The following is a 27958-nucleotide window of genomic DNA, read 5'->3' as shown; positions in this document are numbered from 1 at the left end:
GAGTTATACTATTTGCTTCAAATGCCCTTTCTTATAAATTATTCCATGTGACTTCAATGGGGCTGCCCAAGGGTAAGTAATGGCAGACTACGGTAAGCATGTTTTAAGGCATTAGTTATTTTTCTTTAACCAAGTTGTGGCCTGTTTAAAAATATAGCAGCTTAAAAATAATAAATGTACAATTAATGACTAGAAGGAGAATCCATGCTGCAGATAGTATCTGGGTGCAGTTTACTGTTATTATCATTCATTATTTTTATTATTCTATGCTGTATGATATGCATCAAACAAGCTTTCAAGGGAGTTTCTCCAGCACTAAAAAGTAACTGTACTAATTCACTGTTGTCTAGTCTCCCACAATCAGCAGTATTTATTATCTGCATGGTAGTAGCAGCCACACATCCAAACTAGGGCCGCGTCTACACTTAGGAAAAACTTCCAAAGGGCCATGCTAATGGACAAATTGAAGAATACTAATGAGGCACGGAAATGAATATTTGGAGCCTCATTAGCATGTTGCTGGCCACAGCACTTCGAAAGTGCTGCGTTTTGCTTGTGAGCAGCTCATCTACACAGGGGTCCTTTTCGAAAGGACCCTACAACCATCGAAATCATCTAATGAGAATAAGGGGATTTCAATGTTTGCAGGGTCCTTTAGAAAAGAACCCCTGTGTAGACAAGCCGCGCATAAGCAAAACCTGGCACTTTGAAAGTGGCACGGCTGGCAGCATGCTAATGAGCTGAATATTCATCTCAGTGCCTCACTAATATTCTTCGATTTGGCCATTAGCATGGCCATTTCAAAGTTTTAGCCTAGATGTGCACACAAAAGTAGGCCCACCTAAGCAAGTTTGGCTTATTTATTAATCTGGTCTTGAAAAGAGGCATACTATAGAACAACTGGCCTCTTGGTACCTCAACATGCACGTGCATCACTGCACAATATGTACATTGATGGTCAGAAATGCATGTTTAATTATGTGTGGAGGGTTAAATAAGGTTTCCTGAGATGCAAGTGCAATATCGGGGAAGAAGGCACAGGGAACTTGTCCCCCAGCAACCAGACTTCCCGTGCTGGGAAATGCAAACAGAGGTACAGACTGAACCTCTCTTGTCTGGCACCCTCAGGACCAGACCAGCACTGGATGAGAGAATTTGCCGGGCAATAGGAGTATTTTCTCACACACTGCAAACACTTCCACTGCTTATTGGGCTCTTGGAAGACATTTGGGGTAAATTATAGCTAAATAACAGCACAAAACACTGAGATCCAGGACTGGTGGCTGTGAACAAACTTTATAAGACCAAGGGAAACTTGGCCACACCCATAATAAGTGGTCATACGGCTAACTAAAATCATGCTGGATTACAGAGTTTGCCAGATGAGAGCATTCCGAATTACAGAGGTTCAACCTATAGTGACTGGCTGATGTTACTAGAGCGATATTCCTAGGCAAGGGCACCATTCGTCCTGCATACCTCATTGGTTGCACAGGTCTAAATGACTAGGCAGCAGAAAACCAGTCCTAATACCTTCAAACAGGTCACCTCCTCGGTCCCCAGTGCAACTCATGGTTAGAAGAACAATAATTGAATGGTAAATGGTTTAAGAAAGTTGATTAGAATTTAAGAAGTGTTCCTCCATGATTCAGCAGGTATACTTTTGTGGAGGCAGCAATGTGCTCATTTGCAATGGGGGCTTACAAAGCACAGTTTTCAAAGGCTAGGAGAGAGCACTTCATCTGTAGTGCAAGCTTAGATTTGCTCTGTATAATGTGCCTGGAGTGTGTCGCAAAAGTATTTTTTTCACCTCAAGCGCTTCTGAGTATAATTAACCTGAGACATGAGAAAAACAATTCTATTAGCCTTTTAAAAGAGTGTTTCTCTTGTGGATATAACTGTTCCACTCTATACGGTATTTCTTCTTTGCCTCATTTTAGATGGAGTACTTCTTTTAATGCAGCCAGGCTTTCCCCATTAGTTCACTATTTATTTCCTTTGTTAGAAAAAACCAGCCATATTTAGTGAGAATGACAAGACACAAAGGTCTTTGCAGTAATACAATAGTTAAGGCTGCACTGAAAGCTGCAAATGAAGCACAGCTAAAATTGGTCTGTTTGAAAGGGTAATGATTGGATGCCAAATTCTCTACTGGCGTGAAACTACTGACTTTGATGGCAGAAGGCAAGTAATGAATTTTCTCCCAACACTTGACACAACAAGGCCAACTCTCTACCTTGTAACCCCAGATTTACAGTAGTGGAGTGAAGAATCAGGTCCAGCAATTATTCAAAAGATAATTTAATTTTCTGTCATTTAACAAAAGTTTAATAACCCCACCCCGCCCTGTAACTTGCTAATTACAAATTAACCCACCAGCAATCACTAACACCACAAATCGCCCTAGTCACACATCTTTCCATAAACATTTCAAAAACACGTACTTTGCAACTACCATTTCCAATCTGCCACCATACCTCATAGACACCTATACACCTGTGCTAAGGTATGTGTACATGCAATTTATGAAACCCTACGAATTCTGTACTAGTAATCAAAACACATGAAGATACACTGTTGGTGATCAAACAGGCCTTCTTGCTGTTTAGGAGGACGGACTGTAATTAGCAAAATAAAGAATTCAAATTGTGAAAAATTAATAATGGGGTGCTGAGTGATTTAACTACCTATTTCTCCTGTTTTTTCTAATGGTTTGGACTGCTAGGATGTACACTCTTAAAACCTGTGCTTCCAAGCTGACCTTTTTTCTGTCTGGTCTGTATGGGCAACACAGTGATGCTGGAGGGATAGCACCGGAAAATTGAAGATTTCTGTGAAGCTGCAGTGCTCCAGCAGCCTCCGTGTTTTTAAAGCCTTTATAACAAACAAGCCAAACAATTTTAATAATTTTAAAAAAGGTTTTCAAATTATCTCATTCTGCTCCTCTATTCCCTCTGAAGTGGCATGTGGAACCCAAACCCACATTGACTTGCAATGTAATAAGTGGACAAAAAAGTGCAAACGTCTTTGTAAAAAATATCAGAAATGAATGATTTTTCAAGGGCTTCTGAAATTCTGAGATATCTGGGTTTGAAAATCATCTCAAAAATACAACTCTGCCCTTCTTATTCCAAAGTACACACTCTAGCATAGACTGTGGGTGATAAGGAACAGGAGCTTTTATGTATACAGGGAGATATAAAGTTGGTTTTAAGAGGAGAGCCCAACATAACCCTAAATATGGAAATGCCAGGGCTTCTTCCTAATCTAGCCGATCTATTCTGAATTTCCTTTGGCTCCTCTGTAGAGAGGCCACTGAACACCCTTTACCTGAAAAAATCAACACTGTTCCTTTAAACTATTATCGAACAAATGATAGCTGATGGCATACTACTAGCTTTCCCAAAATCAACCTCTGTCAAAATTCTGCCATAGCAGGTGTGAAAGAGAATAGATGCAGAACTTCAGTGAATACCACATCTGTTTTTTGAAAAAGAGAACAGAAGCAGCACAGAAGGAAGTAAGAGAGATAATTGCTGGCTTGAACTACAATACATTTTACTTGTGGGCAAAGGGCCAGCTTACACCAAGCCGAATATGCAGGCCCATCTTATTGGAATTCAAGGGTGGGCCTCCATTCTTGTCCGGAGACAGCTGTAAACCAGCAGCCCATAGCATCGCAATCAGGCACTGAGTTTTCTCAAGGAATGCTGATATGTACAGAAGCAGCTTCGGTGGCTCTGCCTGCACCCCGCCTAGCAAAATGACAGTCAATCTCTGATTCCAGATGACAAGAACTGGATAAAAACTTAAAACAAATGGTGACCTTTCAAAAGATTAATTTGTTTACCAACAAAATGTTCTCTGTTTGTCATCTGAGATGGGGGTGACCTTCACATTCCCATTTGTAGGTTGAAAGGATGCTGACTGTAGTCATCTGTTATGTTAACTCCATCTCACCAATTATTCCCTCTTTTATTTTTAGTGGCAACAATTCATGTGCTCCTTAGTATGGTTTGCAAATGCAACAAGCTCATTTGGAATTACTGTCGTGTAAAATCAATTTGTTTAAATCTAATTCTGCTACCGATGCCAAATTATGCTTTGACTGTAATTGTTGTATGCATGGGCGTAAATACAAGTGGGTTTTGTGGTCTTTTGTTGCTTTATTTCCTCAGCTTGTTCTCCTACTCGTTTGAAAATAACAGAATGGCCACACTTAGCATTACTTTATAATTATGGAATATATATACTTTTAGTGAGAGAGTACAAGGTTAGCATCAACACACAGTCATGAAGAGTGAATAATGAAACAGTGATACATACAGCTGCAACTGGAGTAACTTAGGGAAAAATGAATATGATGCGACTTACAAAAACGAGAAATCAGAGTATTAAATTATACCTCATGAATAAATGAAAAGGTTCTAAGTTTACATTACATTATATATTTATTTGGAAGGAAGCTGGGACCAAAGTACCACTATAATTCTAGAGCAGCGCAGTGATCCTCTCAAAACTGAAAGTTATCGTTGTGAATCTCTTTTAGGTCACAGCAGTTAGAGTTATTTTTGCAGCAATTCAGATCAGCATTTTGGTTTGCCAGATGCTCCCTGGGAAGGGTCTATTTTTATGGGCTATCTCCTCAGCATTTTTCACTTATTGCCCAGAATGTACTTGGCAAATAATGTGATACCCAAAATACCTCCAGGGGCACCCCTTGAGCCCCCCACCCCTTCCTGGGGTCCTCTCCCTGAGCATCCCTCCCCTTCAGATTACCCTTGGGAGCACCCCCCCACAAAGTGTCTCCCCCTGCCCCGCAACTCCTCCTATGGTCCTCCTAGAGGTTGCGGGGGGGAGGCACTAATGAAAAGTGGGGCCCAACATAAAGAGTTGCCTAACCTCTGCCTTAAAGCAATTATGGAGTAGATATAGCTGCTTGCTTCACTCTAGCTGACACTTATGGATAACATTGCAACCACAGCCCCACACTAGGGATATCGCTATACTCTGAGAAGAAACCCTTGGCACAGACTTTCACAGCCTGGCTCAGCTGACTTGGGCTCAGTGTCATGGGGCTTGAGCCAGACAGAAGGCAAACTGCTATGCTGCAATGTTATAGCCCTGGGAGCTCAAGTCAGCTGACCCGGAGCAGCCATGACCAGGTCACAGGACTTTTAGGGTAGTGCAGACATACCCAGTGAGGACTATTTTGGAGAAAAAAAAATCCATTGAAATCCTTATGCTTTCAAATGGTTGGTGTTAGGGTTCAATAGCAACTGGAACATCTTCTAAACGGAGTATTCCAGAGGGTTTTTTTTAAATGTTTTAGAACCTACTGGTGAAGAATTGTAGGAGGCTGAAGATGGAAAATACCTATTTGGTTATTCCATCTCCCTGACATATTTCCATATATAAAACCATCTGCTCTATACAGTTCCTTAGCAATTGTTAGTTTGTATCAAATAGCTTCCTTAATTTAGACTAACATTTGTTATTGAAGTCAACACTAAGAAGTTCTTGCTGATCAGTACGTCTCAGTGACAGTGGCAAAACACACGGCTCTTTGCAGCAGAATAATATTCCCCTGTGCAAGTGTTTTAACTGGTTTTAAAATGCTATTAGCCATGAGGTTTTTTTTGTCTAATTAACTCTATATCACAGGGTTAGACAAATCGCTTCTTAGTCTGGGCAACAGCGTTCAAAAATCATTTTTTATGTCAGCCTACAACTGTGCCATTCACAGATGCTGTTTATGTTGTTTAAAACCAAATACCCTAGAATGCTGCGTATGGCACAGGCCTTGCTGCATAATGCTTCTATTACATACATTAAATTGTAAAAAAGAGTTTTGTACAAGTTCATTGGGCATATCCTTCCCTGTGGTTCACATCACTGAATCAAAATTAGGTGAGTAATTGATTTTTGGAATGATAAATCTATGCATATGAAATATAAAAGCAATACTAATAGAAAATGTCATGTTAATTGTTATTCTTTTTTTTTTTAAAAAGGACAATTGTAGAGGTTTGTGGGAGAAATTTGAGTCAAAATTTAGTCTTACACAGTTGTCCCACTTCTTTTCAAAATATCCATTTTCATCCAGTAAGAGGGTGAGTTTAAGCGTGGCAGACACCTTAGATCACTGGCCGCGTCTACATTACAGTGATCATTCGAAAGACGATCTCCTAGAAGATCTCTTCTGGAAGCTCTTCTTTCAAAAGTGCAAGTCCACACATAAAAAAGCAATCTGCTCTTTTGTCCCCACTGCACCCGCTCTTTTGAAAGAATGGGCCAGGGATCGAAAAATCCAGTACCATGAGGACTGCTCTTTTATACAAAGGGCCCCCACAGCATCTACACACACTTTTTTCTGAAAGAATCTTCCAGAAAAAGGCACTCTTCCTTATTTGGGAAAGGAAAAGGGCCTCTGGAAAACGTGCCTCATTCTTTTGAAAGGAATTTGAAAGAGCACATTTGGTGGGTGGACACTCCGCTTGTTCTTTCAGAAGAGGGCCTGATTTTTCTGAAAGGACTTGCTAGTGTAGACGTGCCCTCTGAGTCTGACACAATTTCCCCTTAGGAATCGTTTTGTTGTGCTCAATGGGAGCTGAATCAAGCCCATTGAAAATGAAATCGCAGTGCCTTTCCAGCTCAGCATTCACAGACCTACCTTGAACAAACAATGCTTCAAAACCAGAAATTTTTTGGAATAACTTCTGTTCCTCCAGTTACACAAATCAGACGGACTAGTCACATCGAAAACATGGTACGATAAAACAAGGCCTACGTAGTCATCTCGAGTCCTACACGAATTGTTCAACAAAGCTCAAAGTCTAATTTAGTTCCTTGTATAGTCGAAAGATATGTTTTCATAAGCTTCTCCTCCTCAACAGAAGCAATGATGTTGTTGTTGATAATGCCTTCTCTTTCTGACTCCCCAGTACATATTTCCTCTGAAGAAGGAAAGCCTGCAACTATAAGTCGACTAACCATGCAGGAGAGAATGCTGTTCTACAGGGATGAGAGCAACGTAATTGTTTTGTACTTGGTGTCCACACATAATTGCACAGTATGTAGAGGAGACTGGAAAGATTATTTAGAACAATGGTGATATTACAAAACTGCCAACTCACATAAGGGTAAGTAGACAATATGGAAGAGAATTACAGTCTTACAAAACATTCCAAAAAATTCATCTTAAATATTTCAAAGACGCTATCGTCATAGTAGCAAGGTGCTGTCATTTAAATAAATAAGGGTATCTGATCTGGCATTTTGCACTCCAAACGTAATGTATTCTTGACAACAGAAGTCTCGTGTATGAAACGTGATCTTGCTACCTTTTTTCTTCCTTGGTAAAGTAATTGTGAAATACAGCATACGTTTGGTTTGTTGATGTTTGACAGGTCGTCAGCTGAACAGAAGTATTCTGAATGGGTACTCTACGAACTATAGTTTTACAGCTCTGAATTATAACCCAGGTAGAAACTCAGAGCTATAAACACCAAAATTACAAACTGATCAGTCAACCACACACTTCATATGGAAACAGAAACACACAATCAGGAAGAAGCAGAGTCAACAAAAAAAGAGAGGGTGGGGGGAGATTTGATAACAATTTATGTGTAGAAAACTGTGGTATTACTCTAAGAATTGTAAAACGATATATAATTAGTTCATTGTATTATTGGATTTCTCTCTGTAAAACTTGAGCCTTCATCGAGACACGAATGTTTAAGACCCTTCGATTTCCTAATTTAAATAAGGAAGCCTCTCTTTTAGTTCACTGACATTTATTTTGGGAATTACCATGTTTTGTTAAGTATCAGAGGGGTAGCCGTGTTAGGCTGGATCTGTAACAGCAACGAAGGGTCCTGTAGCACCTTATAGACTAACAGAAAAGTTTTGAGCGTGAGCTTTCGTGCGCAAAGACTCACTTCATCAAATGCTAGTCATGGAAATCTGCAGAGCCAGGTATAAATAAGCTAGAGCAAGGCTGGGGATAACAAGGTTAGCTCAGTCAGGAAGGATGAGGCCTACTACCAGCAGTTGATCTGGAGGTGTGAACACCAAGGGAGGGGAAGCTGCTTTTGTATTTAGCCAGCCATTCGCAGTCTTTGTTTAATCCTGAGCTGAGGGTGTCCAATTTGCAGATGAATTGTAGCTCAGCAATTTTTTTGTTGTTAGTTATTTTTGAAAAAATGTCAATTAAGATAATAACACCATAATGTAAATGGTTTTATGTATATTTTTCACTATTTTTTAAACTCGCTATGGCTGAGTCGACGCTACAAAAATAACTTCAAAGCTGCTTATTTCGAACTTGTACTGGATCAACAAAACATTCATAGGTACTCAAAACCTTCCCTGCTTTTCCCGCCATGAATGACAGTTTGATCGCAGCAAGTGAAAGTGTGAATGCTGCTATGTCAACAGGAGAGCCCTCCTGCCAAGAAGGCAAACCCCCTCTCGTAGGGGGTGGAAGTATTTTGTCCGCCAACAACATTCATATACACTGGCTTTTAGCAAAAAGGTGGTGTTGATACAATTTTGTCCCTAAAAGCCGTGCAATGTAGGCATACGCTCTATCTTTGCAAGAGCCAGACCCTGTTACTTTAAACACAATGTAGCTGTACTACTGTATTTGACAGCACTGTTGCTCTGTTAAAATGATCTTAATAATGTTTACAAAGTTAAAAAAAAGAAAAAAAGAAGAAGAGCGAGACATACTTATGTAAAACATTTCAACAGGAAAGCGTAAAGTAAAAACAAGGTCAATACTGATAAGGGCACCGAAACAAATTACTTACAGGAGCTGATTTTCTCTTATTAATAAGTGGCAAACTGATTCCATAGTTCTGCTTTAAAGTAACTCTATTACTGGTGTGCTGTGGATCATGCATGATTTTTATATTCATTGCAAGCTTGTGCTGAAACAAAGACATAAAAAATACTATGCATATTCTCAAAATATAAACCAGGACTGATTGAATGATGATGACTATTGCTCATAAATAAATTCATCAATAAAAGGGAATAAAATTTCAAATAATTTGATTAATGTTATTCAACAATCAATTGAATTGGAAAAATGAAAAACTGTATTTGTGATCAGATTATTTGACAACTGACATAGAAGAAATCAATATAACAACTCATAAATGTCATTCTACCAAACTCAGTGTGATCTAGTTACTTAAAATAGTCTCAAAGGTCTAGAGCTACACAACAAACATTAGTTAAATTTGAAAAAAATTATACGTTAGGTTTGATCCATTTAAGTGATGTAGGTTGCATGCAGCATCTACCATTGAAACTACATATCTTCTGAATTAAAAAAATAAAAAATAACAATTCCAGTGAGGATGAAGGGACCTCTGGGTCACCGCACCTAAATGCCAAATTAGGTTTGCAAGCATTGTAAGGGATGCTTGCTACATCTGTACATTATAAAGTATAAAGTACAAATATAAATCTATACTTGGATTTAGTAAAAGAAATGCAAGACACACTGTAAACATCTAATACTAAAATCAGTTACAGACCTAAAAACACTTCAGTTTCTGTAGCTGATCAGAAAATATATTGAAATAAATTACCCTACAGAAAGCAAAGAAACTTAGAGATGAGGAATAAAATACAGCTTGAAACTCAAAATTGGTCTAATTCTCCCTCCCCTCCCCTCCTTTGCTAGGAGTCTTGCTGTTAATTTGGGTGGATACAGGATCAGTCCTGAAGGTACTCAGTGGTACTGGAGAGTACACATGGTTAAGTAAATAAATGCAGTTCAGGAAAAAGTAAACCAGGATTTTTGGCCCCTGGAATCTATCTTCTCCTCAATGGATGTCTTTATTTTCTCCTCCAGCAAACATGGAAGCACTTAGCTGAAGCAGACTCATATTAACTGGATGTGGCAAATACAAGCTCTGCTTATGTGCACTGCTGACATAATTTACAGCAATAGTTTTACCATCATGGCTAATCTTGCCAGAGATTTTTACATTCAGGGATCATTGACCTTATGGACCACAATAGCTTCCATGGATCCATTATGGCTATTTATTGAATACAGATAGAGCATTTGCTTATTAAGAAAATGAAAACAAGCAATCATTATAATAACAAGAATTAAAACACAATGCTTTTTAATGTCCCATTTCATTTGTGTGGAATGGATCCAGATGTTTTTCCTTCATAAAAATACAATGAACTCTTTCATATCTGGCAGCCCCAGGACCAGGAGGTTGCTGGAGTTTCAAATATTCTGGATAAGAGAGGTATACCTAGCAATGCACAACACTAAAGAAAAACAAGATTAGGTATTAAGAAACAAACGAAAATGTATGCAGAGTACTTTATTTACCAACAACAGTGGCATTATACACTGAAAATATATACTGTATTTGCTTTATTTATTTGTATTTATGCCATCATGAAGCCTCTGGGGGTTGCATGCCAGTCTCAAGCCTGGATAAAGGAGGAGGGTTGGTCAGATGAGTGACAATGTGCTGACCATGAAACAACAATATGAATGAAATCTGATGCCAGTATGATTAAAATGACAAAAGATCCCGGCTTGGACGTCACCCAGACAAACAAGGTCCACAAAACCAATCAAGCGATTGGGGTTGGGACGATAAGTTGGCTACTGAAAGAAAATTACTGCTAACACATATGCTATCAGTTGGAACATGGAACATCTAAACACTTTGGGTGACTAGAAAACTAGAGCTGCTTATGGTTCAAATAGGAGAGGCAGACCGCACAGAGAATGGGTACATGATAAAGCAGATTCTGTAGACTAGCTCTGCACCAAACTAAGCCACTCCACACTAGACATGGAAAGATGGAAGGAAAAGGTGAGACAGACATCAGTCACCAACAGGCGCTGAGCCTGGGGTTGATGATGATAATGACTCTCTCTATACTGTACTTATGGAACATGTAACTAAAATTTACTTATGGTTAAAATGCTGGTTGAGGTTATTTGAATATTTTGGACAACAGAATGCTGGATATGAAAGAGTTTATTGTATTTCTATCATGTTTAAAATTAGTTTTAAGGGGATGTCAATTTTTGAAAAACAAAACTGTCTCAAAAGGGTAGCCATGTTAGTCTGTAGCGTCACAAACAACAAGCAGTCCTGTAGCACCTTAGAGACTAACAAATGTTAGTTTTTACTCATGACAGCTCATGACCTAATAATTTTTTAGTCTGTTAAGTGCTACAGAAATGCTTGTCTGAAAAATAAAAAACTGTACATAACTTTAAAAATACCTTGAAAATGTCAAACTATTAATACAAGATTGAAATTTCAATATTTATTGAAGAATTAAACGTTTGACTTTATCTCACCTTTATATCACCTTCTTTTGAAAATTAATTACAAGCAAACATATCAAATGTGACTGCCAAGCTTTGGTTACAAAAACAAAAGTTACTATCCACACCAATTGCTTTTCTACCTAAATGGCTGCACAGAGGCAGAAAGTTCACTTTTTATCTCAATAAGGATTTTGTAGAATTCATTTTATTGCCTCACCACACCACAAATTGCTTGTGCCATTAAACAAGGGCTGGAAAGATGGATAGGATGGTTCTTTCTGAAGACCTTCTCAATTAATGGACAAGAAGAGACAACTCACAACATAAATTCCCCAGTCACAGCCTACAGTAACATGATAAATCTCGAAGAGGCAAATTCCACACAGGATAATGAGAAATTAAATGCTTAATAAATAAAGTGATGAAAGCTACTTTCTAAATTTAAATATACTGTTAGGAACAATCCTACATCTGCAGGGAGATAGACTGGATGATCTAATAGAAGTTACAGAGAAAAAGACCTATCATCTGCCTCTCCAGCTTCCGCAATCACCGTGTAAAGGCAATGTGATAGGAAAGGCAACTGGCATATTACAGACATACAATCAGCAAATAATCTAGTGATAATCCCTAACAATGTATTGGACAGGAGTTATTCCAGTTTTAGTAAGAAAACTCACAGGTGATAATGCATGTCACAGTCATTTTTTAAGCTGACCAGCAAAATGGAAGATGTTCAGAGTGCCTCTGGGGTGACAGGGACTCAGAAGGATCCAAGGGAAAGAGCCAATAAGGAAAAGACTGGGCATCTCATCTGGTGTCATTGAGTCTGGTCAGGATATCTAGGAAGTACCTGGCAGGCTAAACTACTAACAGATAGATGAACTGGGACAATTAATGCTAATATAGATGCATCTACCCGTGTCATCAAGCTGTGCATCGGCTGTTAATGGACCCATACCCCACTGGAGGTTCTGTGTATTTCTCCCTCCAACATACTGATTCGCTCGGCGCAGAACTGCATAGTCTGTATGTTACAATCAAGTGGAATAGTTCGCATCTTGCTCCACTTCAATATATACGTAATTTCTTACTGGGTGAAATTCAGCCCACAGAGAGGGCCAACGTATCCTGTTCACCACATAAGGCCTGTATTTAAGGACTTAAGTTGTGTATGGCCCACTGTCCAGGAGTAAACTTCACTGTGTAGGCTGATTATACCATAACAGTCTTTGAAACAAAATGCATATTAGTCTACCCTGAACTAATTATCAACCCTAACAATAGACAGCTTGCACCTAGTTGACTACTACGGACTCTGTTTTCTTCATTTGGCTTTGTAACTCCCATTGAGACTAATGGGAGAACAGGGAACCCACATGCTGTCTTTAGGATGCCACAAGCAGAACAGTTTTTGAAAAGAAAAACAAACGGATCAGTTCAGGTCTTTTCAACTCAGCAGATTCTCTAAATAAGTTTGAACTGAATTATGCAGCTATAGGAACCCTAAGATCTTCACTACCAGTGCTATGCAGGGGATTTAAGAGACAACCCCAATTAATTCTAGTGGGAGACGTGTAAATCTCTCAGGCTTCCCTGGAAGAACAAATCCAATTACAAAAAGCAAGAATGACAATGGTGACGATGTATCCTGATTTCCCATATTATCTGGGCTAGCTCAATTATATCCTGCTGTTACTATGATTCACAAATACTGTACCTACATATAAACAATAATTTGAAGCGTATACTAGCACATCTGTGGCCAGACTATTTGGCATACAGCAAGGAGTCTAATAATCTGCATGAGAAAATACAGTCTGTTAATTTGACTGCAATCTTGTTTTCTGCTAACTACTGCAAGCACTGTTTATGCTCCATACCTACAGTGCAGCCTGCTACTGACCCAAAGATAATGCTATCAGAAGTATTTCTTTCCTTCACAATCTTCAGTATGTGTTTGAAACACAATTCCTCTAAGCAACAGGTTAAACTAACTAAGCTTGTAGATGCTGAAGACCCTTAACAACTGATAACTGTTCACTTTACGTTGTCTTTAATGTGGAAAAAGAGTTTATAGTTGCAACTGGGGAGTACCTAGTTCAAAAGACAGAAAGTAAGGAATTACAGGTGGTAATTTCCCAGCTAGATTTCACAACTATTTAATAAAAAAAGCTTTCATGTAGCATGCCATGCATGCTGAACAGCTGGCAAAACAGCACTGTTTGTCACTTACTTCATAATGGGAAATTAGGGCTATCTTGTGTGTCCGTCAATATGCATTTTTAAGCAGATGTCACAGATATCAGAAATGAAAGGCCAACGGGGATCCAAACCCCTCCAAGGGAAAGTCTTGGTAGGATATAGAATATGTCCTGCTCTAAATCAAGCTCACCCAAGCATGTAACACTTGAAAGACGATGGATTATACTCTGAGTATACGCTAGCTGGCCTTTGATAATTTTTCATGACACGAGTGTATTTATAGAGCAGAGTTTTAAAACATTTCCTAGGAAAATGTATTTTGTTTCCAAAATACTCTAAAAACTATTTTCTGCATCAGCACATTTTTCCCATGTCAAATTTCATGGTCTTGGCGGGGCATTCTGTTCAACAGCACCCCAGAAAAATGCAAAGCTTACATTCCTTTTCAAGTTTAAACCATGAGATTTCAGTGCACAGAGACATATTAAAGTAATATTAATGTTGCATGTCAAAACTGAGAGAAGCCAGGAGAATTAAAGTGCAGCTGTTATCTGAACAACCCTTCTTTAAAACAGCACATCATGAAGTCCCACATTCATTCTTTAAGATTTCTAGATCAGATTTCCTCAGCTTACAGTGACAAGAGAAATGTCAGTCTAAATTTATCAACCGATTTTCTGCAGAGGGATCCAGCAGTATGAAATCCGGGCAGCAGATCCTTGGTTTATTGTTGCAAGTAGCCTTGTTCCTTACCTATTTGTTAGGGTTCTGCTATCCAATAGCGCACCTTCTACCAACAACCTGCTCTCTCAACCCGTTTGACACCTTCCTAATTTAAGAAACTGATTCACAATAGCTGCAAATGAGGGATGTAGAAATCCTGTTTAATTAGTTAACTAGTTAAATGTTAAGTTTAACTGGTTAACTGATTAAACAGCTGGACTGGCCTGCCCTCCCCACTCGCGGTGCTCTGGCAGGGCTGGAGTATTGCTCCCACCCTGTCAGTTAATTGTAACTGGTATGCCTCCACTGTTTAGAGTAAACCACTTCACTGGTTAACCATTAACATCCCTACTGTGAACTCTAAATTATACCATATAAACAAGGAGTATCTCAAAGGACACTATTTAGCCAATAGTGTCAGTACTAACTAGAACTTAATCAAAGAGTTTTTTTAAAATATGTGGAAATTTCAGAGATGTTTTAATTTGCTCGGTATTTTATTTTTTAAATTTTTGACTGGATTTTTTAAATTAAACTTCTTTGTTTTCAAAACTAATTGTTTTAAATTACCACTGTGTGACTAAACTGAAGAAAAAAAGTTTAGTAAAATGTTTTTAAAAAAGCATAACATTGAATAACAAGTCAAAATTTCTGCTTATAAAAACAGACAAATGTCATATTTTCAGCGAGAGGGATGACTTTTCTGCAGGGGTAACCATTATGTACACGCAGGGAAGAGTTGTCTAAGGGTTGTGGCCTCTTTCAAGAAAAATAGGCACCACTTTGGCACCTGATCCAACAAACACTTATACACATGCTTAACTCTAGCACCACCGATTTCAAAAAGGAGTACTCACAGTAGTAAAGTTAAGTGCATGCTTGTAAGATTAAAGTCTTAGAGCAGAACAGGCAGCTAACTTGTTGCAGGACTCCATAACAACCTCTTTCATGTCACACTGGAAAGGACAAAGGCCACTGATTCTTTCTTGGCTTTGAGGAGCCTCTTTTTAAAGACTTCTCTGAAGGTTTTGAAGGCTGTTGTGGCCAAGACAGGAAAAAAGGCCTCCATCTCTGAAGAGCCTCCAAATGGCCACACTGACTTATCATGACTTGTGGAGTATGGAACAGTAAGGTTCGGAGAATGTAAATTATGAGTATTTGCTAACTAATTTAATGTATTTAACTAACTCAGGTCTAACGCATTCTTGGTAAACTTTTTGACTGCAGTCTACAACATTTACTCTAGATTTATTTGTCAAAGTAGTAACACTAATTTCAGACCTGCAAACCTGTAGAAATACGTGCTGCTGATCTGCCACCTGTCTGGGCAGTCAGAGGTTTCACAGGCACTCGTGGAAAAATAAACGGTTTCTGAGCAGCACCAATAGGAAGCCTCCTAATTTTGAAAGAGAGAGAAATAATAGAAGTTACCTATAAAGCTTGCACTGCCTCCATCTGGTTGGGTACTGTAGTTTTACTAAAATGTACTTATAGCCAAAATAGAAAGAAATAGTAATAATTAATGAGTTAGCAGAAGAGCGTGATATACTTATGTGGAACTGCCTTTTGTTTTTATATATTCTTTGGCATTTTATGTAATACAGAAGAGCAGTCCATGAATCAGTCTAAGTTTAACAATGCAAAGTACTTCTCCAGAATTGTGATTCTGGAGTTAGAAGACACTCATCTGTTAACCTTGTCCAAGCTAAGGGATCAATTAAATACTCAGTTGCTTCCATTTCCTTTAGAGGATTCAGGAATCATAATTTTTTTTCCTGTCTCTCTCCATTGGAAGGCATATATAAAGACCACTCTTTGGGTGACCCTTTTGAATGCAACATTTACCTGCCTTATTTTCCACAATAAAAATGAAAATTACTTTCCTTACCATTTGGGGTGCTGTTCTGAATACATTTCTTTTCCATCAGTATGAGGAATAGTCAACACACTTCTATTTATGGTATTAAAATAATTCTCAGCATGTTTCTGTTAGAGAAAAAAATCAAGTTTAGATTATAACAGGGGAGTAAGAAACACTCAGCCTATTCACTTGGATTAATTAACATTCTGGCTTTTGTAATTACTTGGAAAGGAATGACAGGCTGCACATTTACAGTAAATCCTCGAGATACGCAGCCTCCTACTCCTGTGTGGGGCGGGAGCTGCTCATGTCAGGGGCAGCAGCCGAGTGTCAGGCTGCCGTCCCTGACAGGAGTGGAAAAACCGTGCCTGTCAGGGGAGAGTCAGACTGCCATCCCTGACAGGAACGATTTCCCGGTCCCCACAGTGGCAGGGTGCTGGCAACCAGGTGGTAGGTAGCCTGCCTCCCAGCTCCAAGGAGAAGAGGGAAGTGGGGCACCAGGCTGCCCCTGATTCCTGGCTCCCCTCCATTGGCTGAAGCCAGGAAATTGACCAAGGCTTATGCTCTGGTCAGTTTCCAGGCTCTGCAAGGGAAGGGGAATGAGGAGCCAGGCTGCTGCCTGGTTCCCAGCTTCCCACAGCTGGTGGGACCTGGGAGACTGACCAGCTCATGCCACTGTCCCCTGGTTGCTGGCTCCCTTCAGCTTGCATGAAAATTTGAGTCATTCAGGGGTTGCAGGAACGCAATCTCGTGTAACTCGAGACTTTACTGTATGGGTAATTATAAAACATCTTAGGTAAATTTTATAAGCCACAAGGTTTGTTGATTTTGACAATCCACAAAGCGCAATCATGGCTTTTAAATACAATGCAGAAATGGAATACAGACAGAAACAACTATTTAGACCAATGTACAGTGAAAATTACTGACATACATTTCACTACTGGGAAGTACTTGCTGTTCTGTTTGAACTGTGGATCTACTTACTCTCAGCCCGATTTCAGTTCTTTCAATGGCTGTTTCCAGGACATGAACATCCACATGCTCTCCATTTTGTTCATACTTGATGTTTGTCAGCTTGTCCTTAAGCTGATGAAGATCTTCTTGAACCTACAAAATTATGTTGTTATACCAATAATCACATACATCACCATAAGATATCGGTGAACTTCACATGGGTTCAATTAAAATTAAAAAACATTTCCCACATAGAGGAAAGAAATACTCTGAGTCTCTGCAGCCTGGCAATTTTACAGGAGACACTGAGAAATCTTATCAAGGACTTCTGAAGCTGACAGCTAGGGCAAAAGCCTAGACAACATTTTACTATGCCACCTGAGAAAAAAAGCTGCAGAAGCAAGGGTCTGCTAACCATGTGAGGTCCTGCTCCCATTCCCTTCAAGCATCACTCTTGGTACAGCACTGGAGGCATAAAGGTGTCACAAAGGGTCTCAAAGGTGGAGGAAGTCACTGAAGTACCTTACAGCAAAACCATAAAAGGTCCCAATCACTGATATGATCATATGTACTGTGGTAATTCTCAGAGATCCCAAGCAGATTCAAGGCCCCATTATGTACTAACATTTTGGAAGAGATGATCTTTGTCCAAACTTATAAATCTAAATGAACAGGACAGACAATAATTATGCTGCTAACATAAAAGCAAAATGTAATGACGCCTAATGTAAGTCATATCTAACAATTTATAACCACACATTTATATAACCGTATACTAAGACCATCCAGATTTCTGTCCTCTATGTGCAAGAACTCAGTCAACCTGATGTGACACTTTTGACTCAAAGTGCTTTCCTTTCACCCTGTTTACCTCACAAAAATAAAATCTTGGTCTTGAAGGTGAAAAAGAAAAACATATTCCCTTGTATTTTACATACCTGAAAGCACCTCCAGGCTACATTTCATAAGAACATAAGAATGGCCATACTGGGTCAGACCAAAGGTCCATCCAGCCCAGCATCCCATCTGCCGACGGTGACCAATGCCAGGTGCCCCAGAGAAGGAGAACAGAAGACAATGATCAAGTGATTTATCTCCTGCCATCCATCTCCTGCCCTTGTTCTGAAGGCTAGGGCACCATACTTTATCCCTGGCTAATAGCCATTTATGGACCTAACCTGCAAAAATTTATCAAGCTCTTTTTTAAACCCTAATAGAGTCCTGGCCTTCACAGCCTCCTCGGGCAAGGAGTTCCACAGGTTGACTGTGCGCTGTGTGAAGAAAAATTTCCTTTTATTAGTTTTGAACCTACTACCCATCAATTTCATTTGGTGTCCCCTAGTTCTTGTATTATGGGAAAAGGTAAATAATTTTTCTATATTCACTTTCTCCACATCATTCATGATTTTATATACCTCTATCATATCGCCCCTCAATCGCCTCTTTTCCAAACTGAAAAGTCCCAGTCTCTCTAGCCTCTCCCCATATGGGACCCGTTCCAAGCCCCTAATCATCTTAGTCGCCCTTTTCTGAACCTTTTCTAATGCCAATATATCTTTTTTGAGGTGAGGAGGCCACATCTGCACGCAGTACTCAAGATGTGGGCGTACCATAGTTTTATATAGGGGAAGTATGATATCTTTTGTCTTATTATCTATCCCTTTTTTAATAATTCCTAACATCCTATTTGCCTTACTAACTGCCGCTGCACACTGCGTGGATGTCTTCAGAGAACTATCCACTATAACTCCAAGATCCCTTTCCTGATCTGTCGTAGCTAAATTTGACCCCATCATGTAGTACGTGTAATTTGGGTTATTTTTTCCAACATGCATTACCTTACACTTACCCACATTAAATTTCATTTGCCATTTTGCTGCCCAATCACTCAGTTTGCTGAGATCTTTTTGTAGTTCTTCACAATCTGTTTTGGTTTTGACTGTCCTGAACAACTTGGTGTCATCAGCAAACTTTGCCACCTCACTGCTTACCTCATTTTCTAGATCATTGATGAACAAGTTGAACAGGATCGGTCCCAGGACTGACCCCTGGGGAACACCACTAGTTACCCTCCTCCATTGTGAAAATTTACCATTTATTCCCACCCTTTGTTTTCTGTCTTTTAACCAATTCCCGATCCATGAAAGGATCTTTCCTCCTATCCCATGACCACCTAATTTACATAAAAGCCTTTGGTGTGGGACCGTGTCCTACTCTCATGGAAAGGACAACAATTTTCAGCACTTGCCTGGGTCACAGATCCCCTCATTTCACAGCATGGGGCACATTCCCTCTTCTGAAACCTGGTTAACAAGCCCCTCGAATTTCACCTAGAAGCTAACTGGTACCCAGTGCAGCTACCACAGATAAATGAATTTTATTTTTATCCTTGTAACAACACACAATAAGCACCACAAAGGGAAAAATAACTCCTGAGGAACTGTACTGTACCCAAGTAATTACAATCAGAAAAGACCTATTAGATCAACTCATTCCCTTTACATGGGCAAGGTACCATCCCCATACTTAATTAGGACTTTGAGTTCTAAGCCAGCACCAGTTAAGACAATGTTCCTAAACTTGGTCCTACAGGCACCCACATCCCAACAGAGACAGCTGGAAATATTAGCATGGTATTTTCTGCTCCCATTCCTGTGCAGAGTTTAGCGCACAAAAGACTTTGTGAAGTAATTATTATTTGAATCCCCTATGGCACCAAAATCACCCCCCGCCAATGCCTTTGTCCATAGTTTCATATTATGGGTCCCCTTACCTCCTATTTACCAGCAAATCATAATTCTTTTCATAAACTCATCATTTGTGAATACATTCCCTATCATCTCCTCTTCCCATGTCCAGCCGCCACAGGAGATCAGATTGGGGAAGAAGATTTGGATAAAACTGTAAACTAACTCTTGTACCTTTCAGCCCAGAATTCAAATAAATTTCCAGTGGGGCCCAGATTTGATTGAATATGCCTCACCAACAACATTCCCAGTGCTACCTTAAACCCAAGGGATAGTTAGTGTGATACTCAATCTCTCTGAGCTTCCTTTCACCCATTTACATAGCCTACCTGTGCTGCAATCAGCAGAAGTTGTCAAGGGACAGTTTGAGAAGATCATGCCTACAGTCTGTAAAGACTTTGAGATCCCTGGACGAAACATACTACTTTTTACAAGCTAAATTATGGAGCAACTGTTCCCACTTTCAGACTGTAGAGTACTATTTCCTATGACTGATTTCTTTCCAAAAGAAATAACAGTTTGCTATCTCCTAAACTTAGTTTGGGAAAATTGCATAGTGAAGTGGTACTAGCTCTTGTATACAGAGAAAGTGATTCCATGGCACCCACGTGCTTGGGCACAGAAATAACAAATGTATGGTTAGAATAGCAATTGAAAGGCATCCTCCCCTCTATTTTTAGCCAAAAGAGAAATGCTTCCACAGTACTTCTGCACGTTAAATTCTGAAAATATAACCTATCTTCTGCTGAAATAAAAGACTCCCTTCAATTTTAAATGGAATTGGATTTAGGCTTTAATAAGTAAAAAACCTAAGCCTATCCTCAAATCAGCTCATGGCTTCCTACCATGGAAAGAAACTAATAGCAAAGGTGATGTAGAAACTGATGAATGTCTCTTATGTATAGTTTGAACCTCTCTAGTCCAGCGAACAGAGGACCTGATCCATGACAAACCAGAGAATTTGCCAAACCACAGGAGGTCACTACCACTGCTTATTGTGCTCTTGGAAGACATTTAGGGGTAAATTACACCTAAATCGCAGCACAGAACACTGAGAGTCAGGACTGGAGGTTGGAAACGAACTTTATGGGACCACGGGAAACTTCGCCACACCCATGAAAAACGGTCGCCTGGCTAATTAAAATCACGCTCGACCACAGATGTTGCCGGATGAGGAAATGCCAGATTAGAGAAGCACAACCTGTACTTAAAACCGTATAAGGCAGCCCACTCCCAGACTGTGGGTGGCAACTTTATCTATCCGTCTGCCTGAGCTGGATCAACCTGTTTCCATTGTTTTCTGTTCAGGGCGGGCAAGTTCACACACCAGAGTCTCAGCTGCTCCTCAGCAGGCTCTCAGGCTCGCCTCACACACTCTTCCTCGCCACAGACGGTGGCTTCCCCCTAACCTCGCCAGTCTCCTGCCATCGGCGCCATCAGCCACCCGCAGCCCGGGCAGCCTCCTGCTGTGGTGCCCGCCCGCGCGGCTCCAAAGCTCAGGATCGGGACCACGCCCCCTCCCCCGCTTGCGGCCTGGCTGTCTACCCCTGCGCCAACCGCCGCCCCGCGTTCAGCTCTGGGCGGACCCCGGCCGCGCCCTGTCGGACCCCCGCAGCCACCGCAGGGGAGGAGACTCCCGGGCCTTGGGCTCGGCAAAGGCTCACGGGAAGGGGCAGATGGACCCCTCAGACCCGTGGGGGCAATTTTGACCCACCTGAACCAAAATGGCTCCGATTTGCTCCCCCGTCTCGCCTGCATCAGCCATGGCGCCGTGCGAGCAACCGGCGCCCACCTACGGTCCCGCAGCCCTAGACCAGGGCCTGAAGGCGCACGTGACCGTGGCCTAGCAACGGGACGCGCTGACCGGAGCGTACCATCTACTCTCGGGGGGGAGGGCCATTCCCTACGACCTTGCACGGGCTAAAGCTCTCCGCCCTTTGGGCGCCCTTCATGACTGCTGCCCCCGTCAGACACAATTCGGCCTACAGAGGGGGTAATCCACTGCGTTAACCTGCCGCTTCCCCTGCTCGGACGGTACCATTCACCAGGCCGGAAGGGGGTGGATTTTGGCCGGAAGCGGAAGTGCCGGGCGGCCGGGGAGAGCGATGGCGGTGGAGGGTCCGTGTACGTTGATCACCAGCTGCGCTGCTGACTTCGCCGGGGAGGAGTTGGTTAAATGTGAGTGCCCCTCAGGTGGCCGGAGCGCTGCGGCTCTCAGCCAAGCTGCTGCCAGGCTCCCGTGCCTGTCCCCGGGGCTGGCGGCTCGGCGCACGGGCATCGCAGCGGATCTGGGCTCGGAGCGTCACGGCCCACCGCGTTGTACGCTGCCCGGCATAGGGAGCGAGCGCGGCTCGCACCGGGCTTCGGGGAGCCGCCTCGGCCGTGCCAGGGCTGGACGGACCCCGCCGAGTCGCACCTCTCACCTGCCCGGCTTACGTGGAGGGCCTGGGAGGTGGGATTGGAGCAGACTTTGTGTAGTGCCGTTGCACGGAGGGTGGAAGCCGGGAGTATTGTGTGTTCGTAAACTTTTCCCCTGGGGCGGCGCACGTTCAGCATCTGCTAGTGCTCTTCAGGCGAATGTTGTAACGTTGCGGGAGGCATGGCTCAGTTGGGTAGAGCGTTGGCCTGGTAACCCCAAGGTCGTGCGCTCAAGCCTTGAATCATAGAAGAGTAGGACTGGAAGGGACCTCGAGAGGCCATCAAGTCCAGCCCCCTGCCCTCATGGCAGGACCAAGCATTTTCTAGACCATCCCTGAAAGCCACCTATCTAACCTCTTCTTAAATATCTCCAGTGATGGAGATTCCACCACCTCCCTTGGCAATTTGTTCCAGTGTTTGATCACCCTGACAGTTAGGAACTTTTTCCTAATGTCCAACCTGAACCTCCCCTGCTGCAATTTCAGTCCATTGCCTCTTGCTCTATCCTCAGAGGCAAGGAAGAACAAGTTCCTTCCCTCTGCCTTATGACACCCTTTTAAATACCTGAAAACTGCTATCATGTCCCCCCTCAATCTTCTCTTTTCCAAACTAAACAAGCCCAATTCTCTCAGCCTTCCTTCATAGGTCACGTTCTCTAGACCTTTGATCATTCTCGTTGCTCTCCTCTGGACCCTCTCCAATTTCTCCACATCCTTCCTGAACTGCGGTGCCCAGAACTGGACACAATACTCCAGCTGAGGCCTAACCAGTGCAGAGTAGAGCGGGAGAATGACTTCTCGTGTCTTGTTCACAACACACCTGTTAATGCATCCTAGAATCATGTTTGCCTTTTTCGCAACAGCATCACACTGTTGACTCATATTTAGCTTGTGGTCCACTATAACCCCCAGATCCCTTTCTGCTGTACTCATTCCTAGGCAGTCCTTTCCCATTCTGTATGTGTGACACTGATTGTTTCTTCCGAAGTGGAGCACTTTGCATTTGTCCTAATTTAACTTCATCCTGTTTACCTCAGCCCATTTCTCCAGTTTATCCAGATTCTTTTGAATTATGACCCTATCCTCCAAAGAAGTTGCAACCCCTCCCAGCTTGGTATCATCTGCAAACTTAATAAGTGTACTTTCTATGTCAATATCTAAATCGTTAATGAAGATATTGAACAGAACTGGTCCTAAAACAGACCCCTGCGGAACCCCACTAGTTATACTTTTCTAGCCGGATTGAAAACCATTAATAACTACTCTCCGGGTACGGTTATCCAGCCAGTTGTTCACCCACCTTATAGTAGCCCCATCTAAGTTGTATTTGCATAATTTATTGATAAGTATATTATGTGAGACCGTGTCAAATGCTTTACTGAAGTCTAGGTATACCACATCCACCACTTCTCCCTTATCCACAAGACTCGTTATTCTATCAAAGAAAGCTATTAGATTGGTTTGACATGATCTGTTTTTAACAAAGCCATGCTGGCTGTTCCCTAGCACCTTACCACCTTCCAAATGCTTGCAGATGATTTCTTGAATTACCTCCTCCATTATCTTTCCTGGCACAGAAGTTAAGCTGACTGGCCTGTAGTTTCCCGGGTTATTCTTGTTCCCCTTTTTATAAATGGGTACTATATTTGCCCTTTTCCAGTCTTCTGGAATCTCTCTCCTCTCCCACGATTTACCAAAAATGATTGCTAAAGGCTCAGATACCTCTTCTATCAGCTCCTTGAGGATTCTAGGATGCATTTCATCAGGCCCTGGTGATTTGCAGACATCTAATTTTTCTAAGTAAATTTTAATTTGTTCTTTTCTTATTTCAACTTCTAAGCCTACCCCTTTTTCACTAGCATTCTCGATATCAGGCATTCCTTCAGATTTCTCAGTGAAGACCGAAACAAAGAAATCATTAAACATTTCTGCCATTTCCAAATTCCCTGTTATGGTTCCTCCCTCCTCACTGACCAATGGCCCTACCCTCTCCTTAGTCTTCCTCTTGTTACCAAAGTATTTGTAAAAAGCCTTCTTGTTTCCCTTTATGCTTGTAGCTAGTTTGAACTCATTTTGTGCCTTAGCCTTTCTAATCTTGCTCCTGCACGCTCGTGTTGTTTGCTTATATTCATCCTTTGTAATTTGTCCTAGTTTCCATTTCTTATAAGATTCCTTTTTTATTTTGAGATCATTCAAGATCTCCTGGTTAAGCCAAGGCAGTCTTTTGCCATGTTTTCTGTCTTTCCTACACAGTGGGATAGCTTGCTTTTGGGCACTTAATAATGTCCCTTTGAAAAACTGCCAACTCTCCTCAGCCGTTTTTCCCCTCAGTTTAGCTTCCCATGGGACCTTACCTACCAGCTGTCTGAGTTTACCAAAATCTGCCTTCCTGAAATCCATTATCTCTATTGTACTGTTTTCCCTTCTACCCTTCCTTAGAACTGTGAACTCTATGATTTCATGATCGCTTTCACCCAAGCATCCTTCCACTTTCAAATTCTCAATAATTTCCTCCCTATTTGTTAAAATTAAATCTAGAACATCTTCCCCTCTGGTAGCTTTTTCAACCTTTTGGAATAAAAAGTTGTCTGAGGGGATCTTTCAGGATTCCTGGGCAGGTTACATTTAAAAAAAAAATCTGTCTGGGATATTTCATTGGTCCTGCTGTGAGTGTAGAGGACTGGACTGGACTTGATGACCTCTTGAGGTCCCTTCCAGTTCTAAGAGCTATGTATATCTCTATTTTTCCAAATATGCCTGATGGTTTTGGTCACAGCAGTTCAGCAAAAGTATGAACTTTGGAGCTTAAGTATAGCATTGCTCATTTTCACAAGTATCAGAGGGTAGCTGAGTTAGTCTGTATCTTCAAAAACAACAAGTCCTGTGGCATCTTATAAACTAACAGATATTTTAACTATCTATCATTCTCACAGTATGTAGTGCTAAAATCCCATGGGGAGCATTCTAGCTGTTAAAAGGATAGGATTTTACCTTGTATCCTTTAAATGAGTGCCCTCCAGGCCAAGGAGGAGCTGCCTCATTTATCTGAGACTTGGCTGAGAGATGTGATCACAGTTTGGTTCATGCTCACTTGAAATCACTTTTGCCAGATTCTGTATGAGGGGAAAGTAGTTTTCTCTGAAAATCTGTACCTAAATCAAATAGGTTTAGCTTTGAAGTTTAGCTATGATGTTCTCTTAGGATTAAGACAAACTTTGTAAAAGAAGCAACTATTACCCAGGGATAGTTAAAATGTACAGAGAACTATCTGAGTAAACCACAAATTCTGTCATTAGACATTGTGAGCTTCCATGAAGTGCCTTAGAAAAATGAACTTGTGTTAAGCTCAGGGGTCTCAAACTCAATTTACCTTAGGGCCAGTACCAGTCCTCAGAACCTCCTAGTGGGCTGAGGGGAGTCTCGACAGATTTCCCGTCATGCATCTTCTGGCCACACTTGCTGTCTTGCCTACTCTCCCCACCTTCAGCATCTCCTAGCTCTATCTTTTGCTTCTAGGTGATTACATGAAGAGTGCCACCACCAGTAGCACATCAGGGCTGAAGAGACTTCTAGCTTCTAGCTCTGCACCTTTGATGGCATGTCTGTGTGGCCCAGGAGAGGTGTATGCAGAGCTGTCCCATCCATAGGATGATTCAGCATGGCTGCTCCAGGACCCATGGTTTGGGTGGGGATGTGTGTGTGTGAAAAGGGTTAACTTTCTGTTCCGTTTAACTCCAACTTAGATTTGTTTTAGCAATGCCAAAATTGTAGGGATAGAAAAAAATCTCTTCTTCCCACTGCTTTTCTCTTCTCAAATATTTCCATGAAATTTTACGTTTCACTTGGCCGGGATTGAATCTGTAGCTTGCAGAAGTGCTTTTGATTTCTTTGGACATAAAGAAGATTCCTAAAGTCTCTTCCAGACATCTGATTCTATGATAACATTTATATGGCCTAGAAAAGTGCATGCTTGGCAGTTAGGAAAATTTGCAGAAAATTTTCAGTGCATTGAGCTCATAACTTTTTGCATAACGTGACTACAGAGATTAGTAATCTGTTGAGGCAGATGTTTTTGTTTAACTGGACATGCACGGTTCTGTAAAAAACTGTCATGGTTTACCATTAATTTATAAATGTTCAATAATCAGCACAAATATGGGACCTAAAAAGTAGTTCTGAACTGGCAGAAAGTTATTTGCATATTAAAACACCTAATAGATACCAAGACAACTAATAAATTAATTTTACTTCCAGAATACTTACAATTTTAACTGTGACTTTAATGGCAGTACAGATATTTTAACTAAAGGCTATTTCATCAAAGCAACTGGCCAACTTTAAGATTGTAACTTAAACCACAGAAGCTTTTCTGATTCAGTCAACATGTTAGGTCAGCACCAGGAGAAGTTATGGGAACTCTTACCCTTGGGCAGTTCTATAGTTGCTGCTTGTTCATGAGGAAGTTGTGGGGAACTGCAGGTAATTCTGTGCTTTCATACAACCTCACAGTTTTGTGCCTTTGGAGTTAAGGTGTAACCCCCGCATCTTATTTTGATTACTTGATGATGAAAGAAAGATTGAAAGATTTTGTTGTTCAAGATCTGTGGCAGTCAGAAGTAAGTGAAATAAACCAGATGTGATTTTTTTTTAAATAGTAACCACTTTGCAACATTCAGACTTCCATTGCTTTTGAATGCCAAAGCAAATTTTTAGTCTTCTTTTCTGTCATCAAATTAAGTTGACAAGCATCAGAGTGGTAGTTGAATGCATCTGATGAAGTGTGTTTTTACCCATGAAAGCTTAAGCCCAAATAAATCTGTTAGTCTGCAAGGTGCCACAGGACTCCCCTTTGTCTTTGCAAATTAAGTTGCTTATGTCATTTCAGAAGGAAGCTCCCAGAAAGAGATTGGAGATAATTAAACAGTGACAGGTTTTTTTGAGAAAACCTATCTAAGATTGGGATTTGGCTGTGGGCAACATGGTTGCCACTCAATCAAGACAATACAGAGGAGAGATTAGTGGGTGGGTGGAAGAGTTTGGCCTGTCTGACCCAATCTAACCAAAGATGTGGTTTTTAAATTGATTTAGTTCAATCAGTGCACCCAGTTTACATACACAAGCAATTATAGCGGCAGTCTTACCCAGGGAGTGTCACAGACACACACGGACATCCCAATCCTTGAGGCACACAAATGGATTTTGCCATGAAAGCTAATAACCTAACACATTTATTAGTCTCTAAGAAGCCACAGGACTGCTTGTTGTTTGTGAAACTACAAACTAATGGGGCAGTCCCTCAGAGACTATATGCCACCTCTTTAAAGGCTGAGCTTTTCCTTTCACATGCAAGGAACTTACTTCTATTGTCCATGACTTTGTTACTTTGAGATTGAATTACTACCATGCTCTTTTTTTGGGTTAAGCATCAAATCCACTTGGAAGCTGAAACTAAAACAGAGCATGCTGCACTTTTATTAATCAAAGGCTTTTACCATGAACGCACTCTGCAGTGTGCTGGAATCTGTACTGACTTCCAGTAGGTTTGTAGGTCCAAATCAAGATACAAATCGAACTTTTCTAGTCCAGCACTCTCTGATCTGGCAACATCCAAGATCTGGCGTGATTTCTTTGTTAGCCAGATGTCAACTTTTCACGAGTGTGGCCAAGTCTCCCATGGTCCTGTAAACAGAGAGGAAGCCGTGCTAGTCTATACACTGTC

The 27958-nt window shown here is 41.1% G+C and overlaps 2 protein-coding genes across 6 annotated transcripts in view; one reads left to right on the top strand and one right to left on the bottom strand.

The window, feature by feature from the left end:
- The window catches only part of IQCH (IQ motif containing H), a 122364-nt gene extending 101071 nt beyond the window's left edge, over positions 1-21293 (bottom strand). For 4 of the 5 annotated variants that reach the window (XM_075006475.1, XM_075006478.1, XM_075006477.1 and 1 more), the window contains exons 1-5: positions 21150-21293; positions 17106-17228; positions 16146-16243; positions 15539-15653; positions 8814-8933 (exon numbers count right to left, since the gene is read on the bottom strand). In XM_075006475.1, coding sequence (XP_074862576.1) covers positions 8814-8933; positions 15539-15653; positions 16146-16171 — 261 coding nt within the window. In that variant the 5' untranslated portion in view covers positions 16172-16243; positions 17106-17228; positions 21150-21293. The remainder of the gene's footprint in view (positions 1-8813; positions 8934-15538; positions 15654-16145; positions 16244-17105; positions 17229-21149) is intronic. The other variant, XM_075006476.1, reaches the window with a different exon arrangement.
- A 630-nt stretch (positions 21294-21923) lies between these two features.
- Positions 21924-27958, top strand: part of AAGAB (alpha and gamma adaptin binding protein) — a 41630-nt gene continuing 35595 nt past the window's right edge. Inside the window, exon 1 of the mRNA XM_075006536.1 lies at positions 21924-22000. Within this exon, the coding sequence (XP_074862637.1) occupies positions 21928-22000 (73 nt within the window). The 5' untranslated portion in view covers positions 21924-21927. The remainder of the gene's footprint in view (positions 22001-27958) is intronic.

This window comes from Carettochelys insculpta, chromosome 12 (genome assembly GCF_033958435.1).
Source record: "Carettochelys insculpta isolate YL-2023 chromosome 12, ASM3395843v1, whole genome shotgun sequence".
NCBI lineage: Eukaryota > Metazoa > Chordata > Testudines > Carettochelyidae > Carettochelys > Carettochelys insculpta.
Note: the sequence above shows the minus strand (reverse complement) of the source record. Positions and strands in the feature narration are given on the sequence as shown.